The 15,362-nt window shown below is 41.0% G+C and overlaps 3 protein-coding genes across 22 annotated transcripts in view; 1 reads left to right on the forward strand and 2 right to left on the reverse strand.

Moving 5' to 3' along the window:
• LOC135493837 (rho GTPase-activating protein 26-like) overlaps positions 1-2,088 on the reverse strand; it is a 37,302-nt gene extending 35,214 nt beyond the window's left edge. For all 20 annotated transcript variants that reach the window (XM_064781430.1, XM_064781446.1, XM_064781449.1 and 17 more), the window contains exon 1: positions 1,847-2,088. In XM_064781430.1, coding sequence (XP_064637500.1) covers positions 1,847-2,000 — 154 coding nt within the window. In that variant the 5' untranslated portion in view covers positions 2,001-2,088. The remainder of the gene's footprint in view (positions 1-1,846) is intronic.
• Positions 2,089-4,146: 2,058 nt separating this feature from the next.
• LOC135493540 (zinc finger protein 330 homolog) lies at positions 4,147-7,198 on the forward strand. Its single transcript, XM_064780939.1, has 7 exons — positions 4,147-4,330; positions 4,679-4,698; positions 4,881-5,031; positions 5,229-5,507; positions 5,712-5,829; positions 6,073-6,219; positions 6,614-7,198. Exons 1-7 carry the CDS (start codon positions 4,211-4,213, stop codon positions 6,742-6,744), a joined length of 966 nt encoding a protein of 321 aa, XP_064637009.1. The 5' UTR covers positions 4,147-4,210; the 3' UTR covers positions 6,745-7,198.
• Positions 7,199-7,829: 631 nt separating this feature from the next.
• Positions 7,830-13,610, reverse strand: LOC135493902 (protein FAM114A2-like). The gene is made up of 11 exons (XM_064781548.1): positions 13,514-13,610; positions 12,941-13,364; positions 12,626-12,725; positions 12,237-12,386; positions 11,956-12,056; positions 11,410-11,544; positions 10,769-11,039; positions 10,394-10,479; positions 9,962-10,179; positions 9,451-9,523; positions 7,830-8,992 (listed from the first exon to the last, which is right to left on the reverse strand). Exons 2-11 carry the CDS (start codon positions 13,346-13,348, stop codon positions 8,846-8,848), a joined length of 1,689 nt encoding a protein of 562 aa, XP_064637618.1. The 5' UTR covers positions 13,349-13,364; positions 13,514-13,610; the 3' UTR covers positions 7,830-8,845.
• Between the last annotated feature and the right edge of the window lie 1,752 nt (positions 13,611-15,362).

Raw genomic sequence — 15,362 nt, forward strand, 5'->3', positions numbered from 1 at the left:
GTGATGTTTTACTCAATAGAGACTTGTCCTGGAGGATTATGGGACATCTAAACTCGTTTTATAGTAAAACACCTATTTTTTTACAGATTTCATCACCCAACTTGATCTCAAGGAAATACAAATCATGGAAATAGTTTTTTGACTGGGAAAACCATGAGAAATTTTCTAGCATATTTGACAAAGAGCCAGTTCTTGAGGAGATGCAGGAAACTCACAATATGTTGTCACCTCAAATATAAAATTACTAAGGTACATATGTTACATTGATAAAATATGGAAGAGAGGAGTCAGTGTTTTCGTGGATAAAAGCCAGCAACACTCATAAAATAGAGTGGACGCCACATACTCCTACAGGAATACAGCGTTCTCTTCTAATTGCCACACACAGCTATTTCCTCGACAGTTTTCTGGTGGACGGTTGACTCATACCGAGGGTAGTATGGAGACTTTTTACTCCGTTACCATGGCAACCAGCGTTGTTGTGCATGTGAAGAATAAGTGCCGAGATGCTGCCTGGATCTTGAAGCAGCCGGTGAGGAGGAATGAGATAGTTGAGTAGAAACATACATATGTCTATGAGGAGACCATTTCTGAACCTTATTGCGGAGATGAACATACATTTCTGTTTATTGACAGAACAACAAATTTCCCGCTAGAAGGAAGTACATTGTATATTGGATTCTCTCATGATGCAGGGGTTGCAGAATGTTGTGAGAAGAATGGACTGCAATTCTGGTTTTGGCACAGAAATAAGAGACTTGTCTATCATCGTGCACAGGTTTGACAAAATTTATTGATGCAGATCGTACTAAATTAAGCGGAAGCAGGGTTGAATATCACTGTGACTGAGGAACAAGATATTTGCCCTCTACTCTTTTGACTAGACACCCTGCTTCCTGTATAAGGCCATGATATAACCTTTTAAATGCAAGAATCCCTGAATAGGTTGATCAGAATCTTTTCTCTATCAGTAGGCCTACTGCAGTCACAAAGTTTTCAAACTTGGTCATGAATGCTTTCAAATGAAACCTTCCATGATTTTGAAGTGGTGATATGGGAACACTATAGTCTATGACAGAATGGAGCAAACATTTCCTAAGCTGCAAGTAACCTGGTACTAATAGTTTCTCTTTTTTAAAAATGAATAATGCTTTTACGATAAAGCCGTCAGACATTGCCTTACGAGCCACTGTCTCGCGACTTTGACGCGTGACTGTGAAGATCTATTGTAAAGATGGTTTGTTTTCCCGACCCTAGGTGCCAGGCCTATCTGGCAAGAGCCTACGGACAATTTCGTAGAAGACGAACAAAATGCGCACACACAGAACATGTGAGAATGCTTAAGCCAACACACATGTTGTATATTTACTTTGGACAATGCCGAAAATGCTATAAGCCACTGTGACAGTTTGTTCCAGATGAAATGCATGACTGGTCAGCACAAAATTAACTTTTTTGAAACCGTCTATCGAAAAATAAAGCATATTGTGCCGAGACACCCAATTACAATTGCAACAATGCGTCGGATGACCTTCCTTCATTCTTGATACTGATTTGATTCATGATGATGTTCAGCTTCGCTTGACTCAAGACCTGGTCCTGGATCCGGCGTCTGGACACGTCATCTCAACATTTGATGATTTGTCTGTCTGACCATCCATCCCATTGGCGAGGCCGAGGACTCAGGAATGATATGCATCATCATCACGCTTGCACTCAACTTGTGACACTTGCTGCAAGATCAGCAGGTTAAGTCATCATCTATAAACAGTAGACAACTAAGTAAACATTCACAAATCAATAAACACCATTATTATGGAGGAATAGACATTTTGTTCACACTTACTTCTGGCTGCACTGAGCAGGTCTTTGCACTCTGCAATGAGATGCTTGATAGACTTGCTTGTTCGCTCCAACTCTTTTTCATGCTGGTGAAGTTTATCCCGAAAATACGGACTATCAACCAAGCAGTCACTAAACTCCAATGTCTGAAGACCCATTCTGGGTTATTATTATAGAAATAGTCTCCACATTTAGGGTGTATTCATAAAAAAATTAAAGCTGTCAAACTGTCTTCAACATGCAAAATTGTAAATATGGCGCGCCTTATGCCCTCTGCGCATGCGCTAGATAAGCTCACCGCTTCCTGGTTTAGGGTCAATGTTATATCCGATCCGCGTTAGCAGGTCATGTGATCTTCGAGATTTCGCGGGGATATAAAATAAACGCACACGTGTGTGCAATTGGGGACTACATGGACTTAGTTAGGAGCTAGGGGTGAAATATATTGGTGGCATTCATTTTACCAGCCTTATAGGGGATGGGGACTGTGTTGACGGTATCATATAGATATACGCGTACAGTCTGAGAATAACATTAAAGCCGAGGGGGACAATTTTTTAGGACCGTACACTATGACTGTACATTTTCACGATTATTTGCATAGGGACCTTTGCATAGGGGGAGGGGGAGGGGGAGGGGGAGGGGAGTGGAGGGGGAGGGGACGATCTAAAAAACAACTTTTATTTCATGCATGTCCTATAGCCTATACCTCCATGGATAGGCCAACAGAGTACCTACGTACATGTACATAGCTCAGCCTAAGGCAGTAGGCCCTGGTGTGCATGTCATCTAGAGCACACATGGTGATATGTTAGGTCATTCCAAGACAGCAGGCCCAGATAACGGCTGTGGGAGAGAGAAGGCTGTGAATGTCTTCCAGAAAATTGTGAGATGCTAGCTTAGACCATGTCAGATTAGAATACATGTACTGGAATAACATCCAGCTGATGCATATCAGGGAAGTAAGCTCAATCAAAGGAAAAGGGTCAGGGCCTTTGGCAAAAGTCATTTCTAAAGAACACACAGTCATCCCGAGCAGATATACAAAAAATTTTGAGGGCCACGTAGGACATTTGAGTTTGGGATTGGCCATGTATCATGATCATTTTTTCTAGGTACTCATTAATTTTTGTCCCAGCTATGGTGGTAGGCTATGAGCTGTGGTAGTGTCATTGATAATAAACCATGCCTTTGAGGATAGGTTTTAGGACATAGTCAATTGAGAGAGTAAGTACCACAGACTGCCCAAAAAAGTTGGTTGTGACAGTGCTCTGTCACACTGCCGTGTTAGTCTCTGCTTTTTAAGGTGGCGTTTTTTATGTGTCTGTCAATATAGTTTACTTCTCATTCCTACACTCTGAGCTATCGGCCTACCATCAACGTCGAGGTAAGATTATAAAGCTGATGTTGTCCGTAAGTTGAATACCAGTATTATCTCATCCAGTAAGACAAGGGACCTGATTCGCCTTGAGTGAGGACAGAATTTTTGGGGACGAAGTATGAGGCTAAGGTCTCATTAGGGAGGTTTTTTTATTCATGCGCGGCCCCCTCACAGTAGTTCCTAAAATCATTGATTTCTCGGTCCTCACAGTATGTCAGTGTTGATTCAGCAGTTGTTTTGGCAAAGACATGTTTTTTTTGAGTTTCTGAAACCTAGAGCGCAACTCAATAGGCGGCTAATAAGAAACTACGCATTTTACTGTTGTTGCCGACGTGTGTGTACACTGAACTTGGGATGTGCGTCGGCCCCGTGTTGAAATGCCGTCCAGTGCCAGTTGGTGCGTTTTTCGCTGATTTGTGCAAAATTCAACATATCTCAAAAGTTCAATGGTTGACCCTCGAGTTTTTTTAAATTTTTGTGTAGCGAAAGCAACTGTCTTTCATGGGAGAATGGTCACTGTAAGAATTATTCAGGAAGAAATGTATAATATTTGGGGTTTTTCATGATTGTCCGGCCCGATTGGCAATATTGCCATTTGGGATGGTGAACAGAGCTAGGAGCAAATGCGACGCTTATGATTTATTTAAAGAAATAAAATGCCCGATTTAACATCCTGCAGAATCAGGGGAGTCGGGCGTTTCCAGTGATATACGACACAAATGGGTTGTCCACATACATTCACTTTGGAAACGCATTTTAAAATAGATGTTACGTCCTGTTAATGGGGCACGTCATCATCGCGTACATTTGGGAAAAACTCCCTAACGAGACCTAATTCGTCTTTCCCACGTAATGAACTGATGGTGGCGTCACCTGTTATTTGTAGAAAGAACTCCGACATCCCTCGAAGTGTACATCGAGGATGTAACAAATCGCGGGTCAAGGTCGTGACAGGTGCTCGCAAAATTTTCACAAAACCATCTAAAAATGCCGAAGAAAAAGACAGGTCAGCGAAAAAAGGCGGAAAAGCAAAGGCGAAGACAAAAAGAAATCCAAAATTCGGGTTCAAATCGGGCATTGGTTGAGAAGGCGTGCAATCTCGTGATGGTAAATTTACATTTTCATGTTTCACACTACAAAATGTACACTGCAGTGTGTTGAGAGTGTACATTTTACTCTTGCCAGATGAATGCCTCTTGTGGTGAAGTGGGCAGACTTCCATATAGATAAGCCATGGATAAGATCACTCATTCTCTTTGAATTAAGGCTGTAAAACCACTTGGGACTTTGAGAGGCCTTGATCATGGATATACCATCATTAAAAATTGTAAGGTGAACACATGTCCATAGGCATAGCAGGCCTACATACATGATGATGGAAGTAATGTAGGCACATCTTACTCGGCTTTATTTTTTAATACATATTTCATACTTTAAATTCTTTTCATTTTGCAGGAATGTGATTCATGCAAAAGGTATGTTGTAAAATTTTCACTGATTTACCAACAAGATATCATTATGTTTGCATTCAATAAAACTGTTTAATGTTGCATTGATGTAATGATAATTAATTGGTGCCAGCATCAGAATGACAAGTAATAGTAAGGTGGTCTAATGCAGTTTTGAATAATCCATTCTGTTTTATTTTTTGCTCTAGGCGGCAAAAGAATCGAGCCTTCTGCTACTTCTGCCATAGTTTACAAAGGCTACCCGCCTGTGGTGAATGTGGGAAAACAAAGTGCATGATGAAAAGTGGTGATTGCATTGTTAGACATCCTGGAAATTTCACCACTGGTATGGCAATGGTTGTAAGTAGAATTAGGACTCCTTGGCTGTTCCTTGTACCCTTTCATCATATTCATAAAGGGTCTTTATCCCTCCCATTCAAATATTCGAAGTGCATTTTGTGAACTGTTTAAATGTACCAAACTACAGTACAGTTTAATTTCTGTTCTTTTAACAATATTATGCCTAGCTGAGCACAGTGACCATTGTTGTTCTTCAGGGTGCTGTCTGTGATTTTTGTGAAGCCTGGGTGTGTCATGGGAAAAAGTGCCTTTCTGTCCATGCCTGTACCTGCCCCCTAGCCGATGCTGTCTGTGTTGAGTGCAACCGAACTGTCTGGGACCACGGAGGCAGAATCTTCCAGTGCTCGTTTTGCCAGGGTTACCTCTGTGATGATGACCAGTTTGAACATCAGGCCATGTGTCAAATTGTTGAGGCAGAGACACTTAAGTGTCTGTCTTGTAATCGCCTTGGCCAGTGGTCATGTATGAAGTGCAAGGTGGGTATACAGGAAGTAAATTCGCATAGAATGTTGATATTGTGTCTCTTTCTTATGAATAATATATGAGTGGATATCAAGCCCAAACGCAACAACCACAAAAAAGATCTAAAGATTATTAAGTCTGGAGTATATGATATATGCTGTGATAATGATAAGTTTCAATAAGTGAGGTCTTGTAAACTTAAAATAATTTCATTTCAGACTAACTTTTGTGATGACCATGTCAAGAGAAAGGGCTTCAAATATTCAAAGGGTGTGCCCATTCCCTGTCCCAAATGTGGTCACGAGACAACTGAATCTAACCAGCTGAGTTTATCAAGTAGGTTACTCGTTGTTTGCAATGTCTCATAAGCTCAACTACTTGAATTTGATGTATGTGTCCATGTGAACCCTGTACACCCCCGAATCAAACAATCAACACTTCGTTGACATGTTGTATTCAATTCTATTTCATCCAGAACTATGAAATCTTCATGGCTTCAGAACATATTTTGATGTGGACAGTGTATGTCCTGCAATTGTAGTACTTACATGTAACATCAATATTCGGTTCATCTTTCAGCCCGTAATCATAAGTATGGTCGTCAGACGGAGGAGGACAATGAAAGTGCATGGGGCTATTCTGGTTATGATGGAGGAGACAGCACATTCACTGGGTATGGTGGTGTGTCCTTTGGTGGAGGAAGGGCTGCCCAGCGTTCAGACGATGGTGAGTGTTCTTGAAACAAAACCTAGTTAAGTCCCTCATGGCTTAGAAATTTGATACCATTAACCACTTTCTTTGAGGCTCACAACCATTTTAATCTGATGCACTATAGATTTATACTGGCTCGCAACCATTTCATTCTGATGCACCATGATGCTATTGTGGCTAGCAAACCATTCCATTCTGATGCACCACCAGCGTGTCCATGAGCCCTTGCTGGTGAAAACAGTCATCGCCATCATTTAAAGCGGATTCGTGGCCCTACGTGTTCTTTGCCACTTCAACTCGTCTCGCAATAACTTATTTCTGTGCTGGTGGAAGAAAGTTCATGCCGATGTGCCTGGACATGTGTATGCTCAGACAAGGGAACATAAAATGTATGTAATTTCATTTCCAGATGATGATGAAGATGATGAAGATTACGATGATGATGACGATGATGATGATGATGAGAGTGAGGAAGAGAGTGAAGAAGAAGAAGCAGACGTCAAGAACATAAAGGAGAAAACTGAGGGGCTTACGATATGAGGATATTTGTAGGAACTGTCATTGAATCTATTCTTAAAACTGTGTCTATGGAACTAACTTCAACGGAAAATATATCATTTGTAGAAAAAGAGGTTTGGTCAATGAACAGAACTTTCACTCTTGGTGCGTTCTAAGAAACTCTGCTTTCCGAAGGAGAGAGTCATTACTGTATAAACTTTCTCAAAAAAGTTTTGTGAAATATGCTCTTGTGAACTTGCTGCTGGTGGTGATCAAGTTATATCTACCGGTGAATTAAAGTGAAGGTGCTGAACCTTGGAGTGTGATCACACTGAAAAATGAGTGGTTTCAACAAATTTATGCAGATGTATTTTCGGAGTTTTCAATTGGTTACAACCAGTGCTCAGGAAATATCTTGATATTATCGAATGAAATGTGGCTTGTTACATGTTCAATATGTGGTACAGAATAAAATAGTTCTCGGAAAGAATATAAACATTGCTTATCCTTTTATCTTCGATGGGAAAGTTTCGCTTACGAAGGACAAAGCGATGTGGGGTGGGTGTCTTTTGCTGAAAGACATTGAACCTAAACTGATGATCCATTATAAAGTAGAGCCAGGACCTCCTGGTGCAGAGTTCTGAACTCTTTACATGTACCCTGCTTGGTGTGGCCTTGGCACCAAGCAGATGGATACACATTTCTTGCAAAGGACAAAGCAATGTGGGTTGGGTGTCTTTTGCTGAAAGACATTGAACCTGAACTGATGATCCATCATACATGTATGGTAGATCCAGGACCTCCTGGTACTGAGCACTACGGTGCTTGCCCTTGCCTTGTTACCAAGCAGCAGAAGGATACACATTTTCACATTTCTCAAACAACATTGGGGTAGTTGTTTTTGCTGAGACACTGAACGAAACTGATGATCCTTTATGAAGTAAACCAGGATCCCTGGGTACTGAGCTCCAAGCACTGTGCCACTGATCTACCTTAATACAAGAATAGATATCTTGATGAGTGGTTTTACAGCGGTTTCACACAACTCTTGTCACTGGTTAATTCTTCTTAATAAAAGTGTGAAAAGTGAATGGAACTTGCGAAATAAATTATGAAACTAGAGAATATAATGCCTCCAAGTATATATTTACAGAATATATAATGCTACATATACATGATGACTTCTCTTGAAAATATAACATATATACAGAGAATAAATGCCAACTGTATAAACTCGCATTCAGGTGCGACACGTGATATTTTCAAAAATAAGCTTTTTCTTGCTGAACAAACTATACAGCTGTGCATAAAAGAACTTCCACCCTCATATCCTAAGAGATATTAATGTGCAACAATATGAGTGAGTACAGCACAAGATGGTAGCTAAGGTTGTTATTTGGAAGGCACTGAAATGCAGTAATTCAAGCATAATTTGCTGCCTAGTTTTGAGACGCAGCAGCAGTGAGTGAATGAATGTGTTGTAATAATACAGTTGATACGAAAGTGGATGGCTACCAAGTCCGGTCACCTGAAAATTAATTCACCTCGTTATACAAGAATATATTTTAGGATAAGCTGGGTGGATGTTTTTTATGCAGTGCAGTATACCAGTATGTACTTACAATTTTAGAGATATTTTTCCAATTGTGGTCTCATGAAATAGTTTCAACTTCTCCAGTTGAATTATAACAACTGGTGTCAGTCAATAAATAAATGCATTTGGTTTCCGAAAATACATATGTAATACATGGATACCAAGGACAGATTGGAGACTATCTTTCCAGACAGCACCACTATAACTATATTATACCAACTAATTTTACTGATAAAGATGTTCAAAACAATGATTGCATTTACTTATTTCAACCCTTTAGGACCAACCATTTGAAACCGATTCCCAGAATTTGACCAAATTTAATGCCGGTTTCCCTATACATGTATTAGTTAAATAACAGTATTATGACTAAGAGGAAGTAAATATACAACCCCTCTTACTCTGCATTTTACACAGTTTGTAGGTCCTAAAAAATTATCAATTTATACCGTTAATATATCTTGATAGTAACACGTCAATGTCAATGACTATCAAAATGGCACCAAAACCATGATATCAGATTGTTTCCAGCTGCCTGTGTCCTCATGGTCATGAAACAGTCGATTCGATAGCAGCGAGCTGAATCACAGGCAAAAGGAGTTGAAACGCTTCCTGGATGTAAGTACTGCTATTGGTGGCCTCAAGGTAGACGTTTGTGATCAGTGATGTGACGGAGTCAGGGTCTTCAGCATCATCCTGGAGTGGAGAAAAATTATTATCAACACATAGGGTTATTGCAATAAGAGTTGACATTTTGATCAATCCCTGTAGATGGGGCTGTGAGTCACACACCTTTTCAGGGTCTGAGCAAATATGGTGATGAAAATGCCAACAGCTGATGAAGTGAATGATGTTTTGTGAGACAAGCCAACAGAGCCTGTCACAATGACCTAATAGATCTCGCGAGGTGCGACTACTTTCTATATAATCTTTTCATCTCGTTTGTTGTGTTTCTGGTGTAAAATCCTCAGAGTCATCTCTCTCTTACTGCTTGCAACTCAAGGAAACCATCAGCTTTCTTTAACAAGGGGTAATAAGCTGCATAAACTGCATACGCTTCTTAGCATGTGCTGAAGTTCAGAGTAATGAGTGATGAATTATGCCACTGTTGGATACTGACTGAAGTCAATTAAAAAGAAAAGTATATAACTCACTGCAGCTGTGTTTAAGCACTCTGTGAACTTTGACGAGACATAGCCAACCTCTGCACAGAAAGTTTTCGTCAAGCTGAAATTACAAATGATTGAATGATCAAACACCGTTTTATCGACACCAGTTTTTTATCCAATATAGCAACACTTGGACGAACACAATAATCATCACCCCGAATGATGATTTTTTTACCTTTTGCAAAAAGGAAGGCGAGTGTGAGGTAATGAAACTTCTGTCGTGAGTGAATGACATGGCACTAGTTGGAGGAAGCCATTTACGGCCACAACTAAGTGACCGCATGGTCACATACATAATGTGCTTTAGTTAGTGCTTTAGTTTGTTGTGCCTATTTTTAGGTTCGTTTTGGCTCTTAACAGCCACCTCCGACTGGTGCGATGTCAATGTCATTTATGCACATGAAGACCTGTTGTTCAGGGCCTTCCTCCTCCAGCATGTCCATTTTATGGAAATTTTTCCAAAGACAAAACATGACGTGATGCTGATAAGTCTTACTTCGCAATATTTTTAGCCCTTTCCTCGTATAAACTCAATGTATCTTCCTTATTCATGAGCGTCAGTTCGCCCGCCTTATGAAACTGTTCCACAACTTTTGAAGTGAGTTCAGCCAGGGCTTGGATGGCATCACGGTGAAGATTCTTTCCTTCCACTTTCTGTCCAGACGCCTGGTCCTCACTGTATTTGGTCAAGAGAACTCCAATTTGGGAATGTGTCTGAAAACAAAAAACAAAATTGTTCAAACATTGCCGGGTTATATGAGGGGAATTTCAATGGTGTCCACCACCTGGTATGAAATCAACTACTGGAAACATATTTTTGAGGCTGCACTTGAGCATGCTGCATGTCCCTGAATCTTCAGTGACATGAACCGTGTGATACACTGTATACCAAGAAATACTCTGCCTTTAAGGCACAACAACTACCTACCTTCATTAGTTTATCTGGTGAGGCCTGGATATGTAGATTCGAGAGATACTCTGTTATAAGCTTTACAAACTCCTTCTCATCAAAATCTGAAAGAAGGATTTTAGTATATTTGTTATTCCTAGAAAAGAAATACAGACATGAGACCAAATGTAACAATGGGTTTTCCAAAGTCTAACTACTTTATCTGCACAGAAATCGTACTTAGGATAGATATCGGCATGGCTTAGCCAGTTTCATGAGAATGATTATGTTGTGATTCAAGTCCCTGTTCTTTCTGCAATCTACTTCTAGTCTAAACTAGAATAAATCTTTTCAAGATGCCAAAGAGCTTCAAGTTCAAGCAAGAATTATGCGTCTTCTAATCCCCAAACTTACTATCATCCTCGTCATCCATGTCGCCAATTTCAAACGCCTCCTTCACCAGTATCAGATGTGGTTTCAACCCCTGTAACGCTTCCGACTTCATAGTGGTCAAGTACGCCTGGACTTTGGTTTCACTTTGGTTAGAGAGCATCTCCAGGGCCTCAAGGTGAGCGAGTCCTTGGTACTCGTCGAACAAGTAGCCAAAGTGAGCTTGTCTTGACTCGACAAACTCTCTCTCTGCCTCATCCTGCTTTTCAGCATTACTTTTGGCTTCTCGAAGCAGCTAAAGAAAAGAATACAAGTAACATTAGCAATCAAATTGATGTTTTGTGGCCATTGAATGAGTTAAGGTGTTTTGAATATTGCCAGAAGGACCCGAGAACAGCTAATCGATCAGTCAGGCGGCTGAAATGTTCATCTTATCTTTTCTTCTTCTTACAATTAACTCTGGACAGTCAATCCTGCTCACCAGACATACTACATTGTCTTCTGCATTTCACTTCTTCTCTTCTTCTCGTTCGCTCTAGACAGTCAAGTCTGATGCATTTCACTTATCTCCACACACTTGGTCCAGTATGTCGACACCATTTGCACTTCGTTCCTTTAGGGGACGAAGTACTGGTCTAACACGGATTTATCTTATGACAGCTCACCTCTGATAGAACAGGGCGATCTTCTTTCCGCCCTGTAAATAACGATTTGGTTTTCTTCATCCCCGGGTCACCTTCATGGAGAACATCCATGGTCTTCTTCCCCAAAGTCTCCAGCACATCAAGACTACCTGTTACCTGAAAACAAGGTATGGAACCTTTTATTGTAATCCCTTATATGTTGTAACCATATCTGATAAATAATATGTTTGACAGCTTGGAACACATGAGAACACCACCATATGTCACCGAACTGAAAACTCTCACACGTTTCATTAACCCTTCAAAACCTCAGTAAAGCATTGAGAGTACTGACATTAATTTCCTGACTGACTTTCAGATGCAACGACTTATCAGAGCAGTTGCAACAGCATAAAGAATCTCGATGAAGACCGTGAGGCACATCTCAAGTCTTCGGCATGTTTTTGCTAGTCACTCTGCATCATAATCTTCCCTTTTCTAGACCAGTTCAGTCACAATTCTCATATTTTTTGCTGGGTACTGACGTCAAGCTACTCACAAATCTCTGCGAGGTTAAAAAGTACTCACTGTATGTTGCACTGCACTTGTCAATCCAGAAATGCCCCAACCGCTCAACCAACTTCCTCCCTCAGCCTTTTCTGATTCGGTCTCTTCATTTTCTGGCTTCTCTGGAAAAAGGGACCACAAATTGTAAATGCATGCCGAACAGTTAGCCTTCTGGTCACAAAAATCAGCAGAAAAAATTGATATCAAGCCCTGTCATCATATGGTCAGAGTTCTGCCTTCTTATGGTTCTATTCCTATAAGGCTTTATGAAAATAAAGCTATACAAATGGCGCATCCCATACCTTTGACCGTGGTCTCTGCAACCTCCTCTTCCTCTGAGCCTGCATCATGCTCCTTCACATCCTCTGCCAGTTTCTCATAGGCCATTTCCTCAGGAGTTGGGACAGCTAGGCTTGCTTCTACTGTCTCCATTACTGTGGACAAACCCTCCTCTGAAAGAAAAAAACCAACATACTCTTGGCCAAATTTTGTCACTCATTCCGCTAGGAGAGGACCTGATGAACTCTGTAAATCGTCATTCTGGCACAGAAATATTTGTCCAAGATTTTCCTTTCGGGTACTAGGACACTTTTAACTCAAAGACTCTAACTCTTTTTGAAGTCTATAAGTAAAATCATTGTGGCTGCTGTTCTAACAAAGTAGTCCCTTAAAAAAGAACAAAAAGTCTTACCAACTTGATGGGTAAATGTTGACACTGAACCTGTAGCTGTCGAAAGAATCGATGTTCCCCAATTTGACCAGCTTGACCAACTGCCAGTCCCTTCTGATTTCTGAAAAAAGACACCATGACTGACAATCTAGAACAACAGGCTAAGTCTTTATTCAAATTCTTGATAATGTTCATCAATGTTGTCTTTGGTTTCTGATGTTCCTGAAATGTGAAAAATTATAATCGCTCCCTAATTTCAAAGAAGTAAATCAATTTTTCTATTGCAATTCTCTACCGGTGTAGGTTTGTAGTTTTGATATGATAGTTGATACTTACATCTGACTGAGCACCTGTCAGTTTATCAAGTGCGCTCCTGACATCTCCAGCCCCACGCGTATCTGCAGCCTCTTCATCTGATATGTCGGGGTTTGGGGACACCACGGATCGATCAGATTCGGACATCTCCATGGACTTGGGGCTCTTACAATCAACCACTGGAGGAGAAGGCTTCTTATCGCCCTCAGCTTCTTTTCCATCTTTGGGCTCTGTGGCATCATCTTCCTGCACATCATCTTTAACTTGGGCACTGTCCTCAACAACTTGAATCTTCTCTTTGGGCTCAGTTACGGCAGCATTCTCCTCATTCACCTTAGCTCCCCCTTTCTTTGAAGGTTTTTTGTGGTGATCTCCCTCTTCTCCTTCATCTGCACTCTCAAATGCGACATCTTCCTCGGAGTCCGACATCTTGATCTTGACAAAGCTGTAAAGAATGGTACAAAAATTTAGAAGCCATTTTTTAATGTAAATAAATTAATGGGCTGATGTAAAAATACAATATGATCATGGCTCTTTCATTCAGCATTTCAGGTTGTCGCTGCTCGAAGTCACTTAATGACATTAATTACATACTTGTATGGTATGTGTCTAAAAAGACTTCAAGAGTGTTTTAATCCGTGTTTTTGACACGTCACTTGTTGTGCTAGGTGAAAATTTTTGGACCGTTATTGTCGTTCTCATTTTTGTACTTTTGTGTTATTCCCTCCAGGCCGTTCAATTTTGGCTCGAATTTTAAATTGCGCGCGATTTGTTACATCCTCGATGTACACTTCGAGGGATGTCGGAATTCTTCTCGAAATAACAAGTGACGCCACCATTAGTTCATAACGAATTAGCCTCGATCCGCTTAGACCAATACTTCGTCCCCCCAAATTCTGTCCTCACTCAAGGCATGATCGCATGATCGTACTCCATGATCGTACTCAAAGAGCGCTGCCGCGAGGAATGTGTATTGGAGAACAATGGGGCAAACAATGCAAGCCGGGGATTAGTAGGGGATTAATTCTGAGGTCTTAGGCCGTTCTCTCTCCTTCTTAATAATACCTCCATGCTCAAGGCAAGTCAGGTCTCTTGTCTCCCTGGATGAGATAATACTGGTATTCCACTTGCAGACAACATAAAAGGATGCCCCCTCCAAAGGATTTGTTACTTCTAAAGGGAAGGAGCAGAGGCTAATTTGGCCATCTTCAAGTGACTAGTACCAGTAGTAAATTGGCCTTTGTCATGTCAGACTCGGCACTAAATATATTCCTCCTAAATAAAGCGTGAATCATTTCAACGTACTGTTAGATATGAGAGACCCTTATTGGCGACTTTGTGTAACTTTATCTTGCCTGCCTAGCTGCTGCCGATATTGTCCCTTTAAAGAAGGGGACCTGGGGGGGGGGGGGGCTAGCAGCGGCATACTCAGTGATAAACCATTCATGTGATCATCTAGATGGTATCAGGCTGTTTCGCTACATTGCCAGTTCGCTACAAGTCGTTTCGCTACATGTGGCGGTCGTTTCGCTACATGATGGGTACGGTCGTTTCGCTACATGGGTGGAGTCGTTTCGCTACATGATGGGTACGGTCGTTTCGCTACATGGAGGACGTTTCGCTACATGGGTGGAGTCGTTTCGCTACATGGATGTAGGTCGTTTCGCTACATGGATGTAGTCATTATTTTTACTCTATTTTACCCTACTATAATTCCCGGTGGTGACTGCCGGTAAAAAAACTTATACGGTTTGATGGCGCGCAAGGGGTTCTTGTCGTCCTGGCCTGGGTTAGGCCACATAAAAAAAAGAGTTGGTGATCGTCAAAGGTCAAACGTCAGGAAAAATGCTTTCATGGTGAGAACCGTGAGGGGTTGGAATTCGCTGCCAGGCTGGGTCGTAAATGCCAACAACGCTGTCGCATTCAAGAGAGGCTTGGACAGATTCTGGGCCCAAGACCCGTAGTGTTTCATAATTAAAACCGCCAGTATTACTTTTGTAAATAAGTGTGGAGGACTTTGAATTGGTAGACATTTGTTACGTTTTTATTTCGTTACCCTATAACAAACTTTTTTTGGAACGAGCAGAACATTTCCGAGTTTTTGTTTCAAACTTTTGTCATGCACCCGCGCACTTAGCCCGTTCAAACTGCATGCGGCAAAAATCAAATTTGGTTACTAACTACGCCGTGAATAATGATGATGATGATGATGATGATTACCCGAAGACGAATCTGTAATTGTACCATACTCGAGCATTTTTTCCATAAATTCACAACAGATATTTAGCCCGGAGTTTAGCACAAACTTGAAAAAATAATGACAACATCCATGTAGCGAAACGACCTACGATGTAGCGAAACGACCTACATCCATGTAGCGAAACGACTCCACCCATGTAGCGAAACGTCCTCCATGTAGCGAAACGACCGTACCCATCATGTA

This window comes from Lineus longissimus, chromosome 9, assembly GCF_910592395.1.
Source record: "Lineus longissimus chromosome 9, tnLinLong1.2, whole genome shotgun sequence".
In the NCBI taxonomy this organism is placed as follows: Eukaryota; Metazoa; Nemertea; class Pilidiophora; order Heteronemertea; family Lineidae; genus Lineus; species Lineus longissimus.